This window comes from Eupeodes corollae, chromosome 3 (genome assembly GCF_945859685.1).
Source record: "Eupeodes corollae chromosome 3, idEupCoro1.1, whole genome shotgun sequence".
Lineage (NCBI taxonomy): Eukaryota > Metazoa > Arthropoda > Insecta > Diptera > Syrphidae > Eupeodes > Eupeodes corollae.
In genome coordinates this window covers 57,150,486-57,156,669 of record NC_079149.1, presented here as the reverse complement: position 1 = coordinate 57,156,669, position 6,184 = coordinate 57,150,486, and the positions used below count along the sequence as shown (strand labels likewise).

The window sequence follows — 6,184 nt, the reverse complement described above, 5'->3', positions numbered from 1 at the left end:
TGGGTTATTTTTTTTGAAATTTGAACGTCGCAGTTTGGGAAAATGTTTTTAATTTTAATATTTTTTATTATTCTTGAATATTAATTATTAATTATTAATTTGTTTGTGCTTAAATTTAAGCATATTTTCGAGAGTTGGATTTTCCCTTAAATTGCTTCTGGCAAAAAAAAAACCTTAGGAACAGAGAGTTAACCTTTTTTTGGAATTTCACAAACCGATTTTTCAAACCTTTTTAGACTTAAAATCTTATAGACGTGACATTTTGAAACAATTAAATACAAGTAAAAATTAAATTTGCATCAAAATTTATTTGAGTACATCAAAACGAAACATTTAGTTCATAATATATGCACTTTCATTTTTTGCTCAGCTTATCCCCAAAACGACCAAGAGTTGTTTGATGGGCGATACCATGATCCATTTACTGCTGGGCGATGGATTGGCCTGGAGTTGTTGGATGGACGTCGGTTGAAAAAGAATGCCCTCCATTCTGGTGCAGTTTCAGCTTCACTTGGAATTGGAACTGGGCGATCTTCGCTTGGAATTGGGCGAGGTTCAATTGGAATTGGGAGAAGTCCATGTGGAATAGGGCGTGGTCTAAATCCATGGTGTAGGGGGCTATCTACTTCAGGAACCTGCCAGTGACTTGAGTTGGAATTTCCTGGGTGATGGGGGTTGCTATGGTTGCCAGGAGGATGATGGGGATGGGTTTGATTTCCAGCGGGGTGTGTGCCATTGTTGTGTCCTGGATGACCTGGGTGTCCTGGATGTCCTGGGTGCCCTGGGTGACCTGGGTGACCTGGATGTCCTGGATGACCTGGATGACCTGGATGGTGTGGGTGAGTTTGGTTGCCAGCAGGATGAGTGCTGTTGTGTCCGGGATGGTGGGGGTGGGTGTGGTTACCAGAAGGGTGGGAGCTGTTGTTGTGTCCTGGATGGTGAGGGTGAGTGTGGTTACCAGAAGGGTGGGAGCTGTTGTGTCCTGGGTGATGTGGGTGGCTGTGGTTTCCAGAAGGACCATGACCTGTAGAGTTCGACGAATTGTGGTGTCCATGGTGTTTGAAGCTTTCAAACTCCTCGGCTTCGTATGATGCTTGAATAGCCTTTAAGAGAAACAAACTTTAATAAATCACAAACTTGTTCAATTTAGTATTTTTTTAAACTTACACCAAAAGCACAAAGTGCGATCAGAACAATTAGACCTCGATAGGGAAACATTTTTTTCGATATGCGACTTATTGCTGGAATGGTTTTCTTTTATACCTAATTTATCACAGATGTATTTGGGCTCGTTTTCTTATCATTGATTACTTGCGATTGTTGTATAATTTTCAATTAAGTCTTAAATATTTGCTAAGTGAAAGAAAACACACACTCAAATTGAGACAGTTCTTGAGTGCATATATTAGAGTGTCACTCAAAATTTTAAGTTCATGACGCATGACTACTTCCGTATGAAAATATTGACTTAATTATTATTAAATATTTTTTATTAAGAGAAATTACAAACACGTCATTATAGGTGTACACAAATTTGTTTAGATAATTTTAATAGCATACATTTGTTATTTTGTTTAATCTTGTCTAACAGAGAAAAGAAAAGGCAAACCAGTTAAATGTAGTGAATCCAAATAAAATTATATAAAATTTAGATTTATCAACCAATGTGTCGATTCCTGGTTGCTCTCAGAAATAAGGACTGTTTTACGACACATTTTGGCGTAGTTTGCACCTGCACCTACATCCAAAAGGATCGAAAAAAACTGAAGCCAGCTGACTAATCCACAACGCCATAGGTACGTCGGATGCGTGCTTCAACAGCAGGCGGTAATCAGAGAGTAAGTAATTAGAGAGAGGCCCTTTTTTATTTGAAAATGACTATGGAACGACTATCACCGTCAATTCGGAGCGTTATGGTCACATAATAACCGCTTTTTTTGCCTGCTATTGAAGAATACGAATTAGTTTCAACAAGACTATGACACACGCCTCAAAACTCGAGCGAATATGGCTTTATTTCAAGTGACATTTCCTGGCCGTTCAATTTCTCGTCATTGTGATATAAACTGGTCACCAAGTTCATGCAGTTTGACACAGATGGACTTTTTTATAGGGTTATGAGAAAGACCGTGTTTTTGCATATAAACCTTGAAATGTCCTAGTATAAGTTCTTGGGACGAATCACAAGTTTTTTTTACAAATCAAATGGCATTTATATATTTGTAGAGAAACTTATTTTACAGGTATATTTTTAAATCTTACATAGGTACTTTTTAAAACAGATTCTTTTTATACAAGAGCAAGTTCGTGTGACCTACTCATGCATTTTATTTTAAATCACTTTATGAGTGGCTTGATGTTTAGTGCGTTATACTGTCATGCCAGAGATCTTGGGTTTGATCCGCGCATGTGCCATCTAAAGTTTTTTCACGGGTACTGCCGCTTGCGAAGACCTGACAAATTCTCCAAAAGTAATGTCTTGCCTCTCTCTAATAAGCCATTCCGATTCAGCTTAAAATTGTAGGTCAACTGTATCCCTGACAACAGTACTTCCACAGGGAAATGGTTGTAAGTCACTAGGCCTTAGTACTCAAATATTTTGTTTTTAAAAATGTATTTCATACAAGCACAGCAAAAACCTGGATAAGCAAGCTCGACTTCAACATTGACCTTTTTTCTGTATTAAGGTTTACAAGACATTAAAAACAATTCTACAGGGTTATCCATTTTGCCGTTTCAAAAGTCAACGTAAATAAAACGAATATAAACATTAGAATAATAATTGAACTTTAACATTGCGAAACACTACATCATTTAAATTACCACCACGCGAATCATTACAAGCATCGATTCTTTTGAGGTAAATTTTGACCAATTGTTGACGAATATTGGGCGGTATCTCAGCTATAACTTGACGGATATTGGAGTTTAAGTGCTCAAGAGTTAAAGGTTTATCTGCATAAATACAGTTTTCTACGTAGCCCCACAAAAAAAAATCCAGCTGTGTCAAATCGCATGATCTTGGAAGCAAGTTGATATCGCCACGATGAGAAATTACGCGTTCAGGAAATGTCTCTTGCAATAAAGCCATATTCGCTCGAGTTGTGTGGCATGTGGCATGTGGCACCGTCTTTTTGAAACCACATATTCTCCAAGTCGCATATTAAATAGCAGGTTCGGTTATCATATGACCATAACGAGCTGAATTTTTGGTGACAGTCGTTCCTTCGTCATTTTCGAAGAAGTTAGGTCCAGTTACACCTCCGGACAAAAGAACGCACCAAAAAGTAACTTTTTGTAGATGTGAATGGGCTCTCTTCAATTATACTTGAGGATTCTCGAACCCCGAATACGACCATTTTGTTTATTCGGCTGACGTATCTACGACGTTGTGAATAGTTAGCTGACCTTAGTTGTTTTTTGAGCTGGACTTTATATAGACATAGGTGGAGATCCAAATGCAAAGACGCCATAATGTGACGTAAGACAGTCGATGAGGAATCGACACACTTTCACTTACAGCAGCGATATTTTCAGTAGTACGTGCGAAACAATAATGCCCAGGTCTTAAAATATCTGTTAACAATCGAGTCTCTTTAAATTTCTTCACAATTGTGCCAATTTTTTGCGTAGTTGGATGATTATGTGAAACATAATTTCCTCTGAAAGCATAATATGTGGCTGTGGCAGAATCACTATTTTTGTAGTAGACTTTAACAATTTTTATGTTTTGTGCGATAGTTAAGCGACTTTCGTAAATTTTAGACTTTCAACTGAAAAAAAAATGAACATTTGCGAATTCAGACCTATTCTTTTGAAGCCGCTAAACGGATAACCCGTTACTTCATGTTTTTTTGCTCTGTAACCTAAAAATTTGTCAAAAATATGAATGCAAATATTAAGCTTTCCATTTCCATGAGAGGGCATTGACAATATTTGCCAAGTTCATTGCTCAATCTTGAAGATATTTTCCATAGAAATCCACAAGAATGCCATCAGCCAGTAAATACCTTCTAACAAATTTATTTAAATTAAAACGTTTTCTGAAATGTTTAAACAATCTATCAATTCTCATCACCCGGCCATATTGTAATTTCCCAGCAAGATTATAATATTGACCAGAGCACACTATATTCAATATGGTAAAATATAACTTTTGGATAAGTAATGGTTTTTGCATGCAAGCACACGACCTTGTATTATAGACTTATAATCAAAGCAGAATTCAAGCTTTTCTATTCAAAGGTTATAGCTTGTATATAATATATAGGTAGTCGCCTTGATCTCAATGGGCGGGCTCTTTATCATCGCATTCCCATCCTATGTATGCTATATTATAAGCTTCTACATAAGGGAACAGCCAAGCGCCCAAGCCATCAGGACCCTTCATCAAATTTTCTATTCAGTATATTTGGCTTAACCGAAAATACAAGTGCCGCCAATGCAGGAAATTTTGCCATAAATATCAGAGGAAACTGAAAATATTGCATCCATTCATCATTTTCTCCAGATCATAGGTAGGAAGGTAAAGGAAGGTCTGTATTCTATACCTACACGAGTATAAACTCTCTTTTATAATATAGTCTCGTGGAGTCATGAGATATGGACAAAAACACTGTTTTTGGCGAAACAAAAAGAGCAAGAGTGTATTTTGACTCCATTATTTAATGGCATTTGGGGCTTAAAGGAGATAGATAGTCTCCTCAAAGTGTTGTCCTTGAATTGAAAGCAAAGTCATCTTTTTATTTTTATTTTTTCGTGTTGGAGGGTTTCTTGGTTTAAATGCCACAGAGAAAAGATGTTCTTCTATGGCAATAATTTTAACATCCATGACATTGAAATATCGAATAACATGTAAGTGGATTATTTTAATTAGTGTCTTTTTTATCCAATGGAATTTTTAAAAATATGTGTGGAGCGGTAGGTATGTTTATTGTTTTTTTTTTAGCGCATGAGGTGTTTCCACGTACTTAAATCAAAAATTATGGTTATTTTAAATGAATTCGAAATTAATACTTTTATACATTCATTGTAATTTTTGATTTTAATAATTATTATTAATTTTGACCTTTTATGTGCAATGACAACGAAGTAGCCTGTGATTTTATCCAAAATCACGGAAACAACAGCTTTTTTTAGCATTTTTTTTATAATAAACGAGCACTCAAGAGATTATTAATACGCTTAACATGTTTAAAGTTTAAACACAATGGGAGCGTTACGAAAATAGGGAAGGATCAAAGAGGAGATACCGATGCAAATTGGTCTTAAAGTTTTGAATATCAATATGATATTGAAAAACAGAGCTGGGTAAAGCGTTCCACATTCTTGATGTGCAGTTAAAAAAATAATCTCTATACTGGACAGTACATCCGAAATTGAGCTCAAGGTTAAACTGATGTACAATTCTAGAAATGCGAGTATTACGGCTGAATTGTTTTAGGGGGGGGGGGGGTGTGCAACTGGCTAATTCGATAGAACACTGTTTATAAAAATATCGGTAGAACAACGAAAGGCATGAAACATTGCGGCGGTGTTCAAGTGACGTAATTTTGTCCGTTGTAGTTTTATCGCCTATCATTTGCACCTGCACAAATATGCGAGTTATATTCAAGTATTTGACGAATAATGGCTTTATAAATTACAGCCAGGTCAGAAGAGGTGACAAATTTCTTGCACCGTCGGAGGAATCCTAAGCACCTAGCAGCATTTTTTGCAATATCGAATATGTGATCATTCCATAAGAAGTAATCTGTGATATTCATACCGAGTACTGAAAGTTGATTAGTTTCCTCGATGCAAGTACCGCTCATGGATAGCAGCATCAGGGATGGGTTACGCTTTAACGACAGGAGACAGCATTGAGTTTTCGAAGCATTAAATTCTACACGTTTTTGATTCCCCATTGGGCAATGCTGTCGAGATCAGAAGGACAAGGATGAGAATCTAGAAACGAATATGAAAAGCTGAGGGTACTGTCATCAGCGAAACAATTTAGTGGGTAAGAAGTTTCAGACAAAAGATTATTTATAAAAATAAAGAAGAGGGTCGGAGACAAAATGGAGCCCTGGAGCACACCAGCTTTATTTTGTGAATATCAGATTTGAAACCGTCCAATACTACTTGAATTAAACGGTCCGAAAGGTAATTTCTAACCTAACGAAGAAGGGATACATCTATACCA

At 36.6% G+C, this 6,184-nt stretch overlaps 1 protein-coding gene across 4 annotated transcripts; it reads right to left on the bottom strand.

The window, feature by feature from the left end:
- Positions 1 to 288: 288 nt before the first annotated feature.
- On the bottom strand, positions 289 to 1,325 carry LOC129950885 (histidine-rich glycoprotein-like). Of its 4 annotated transcripts, XM_056062817.1 has the most exons (4): positions 1,168 to 1,325; positions 987 to 1,103; positions 827 to 935; positions 289 to 790 (listed from the first exon to the last, which is right to left on the bottom strand). In XM_056062817.1, exons 1-4 carry the CDS (start codon positions 1,216 to 1,218, stop codon positions 372 to 374), a joined length of 696 nt encoding a protein of 231 aa, XP_055918792.1. In that variant the 5' UTR covers positions 1,219 to 1,325; the 3' UTR covers positions 289 to 371. The 4 variants fall into 4 exon arrangements, with proteins under 4 accessions (XP_055918792.1, XP_055918790.1, XP_055918791.1 ...); XM_056062815.1 differs by having other exon boundaries at positions 827 to 1,103; XM_056062816.1 differs by having other exon boundaries at positions 289 to 935.
- Between the last annotated feature and the right edge of the window lie 4,859 nt (positions 1,326 to 6,184).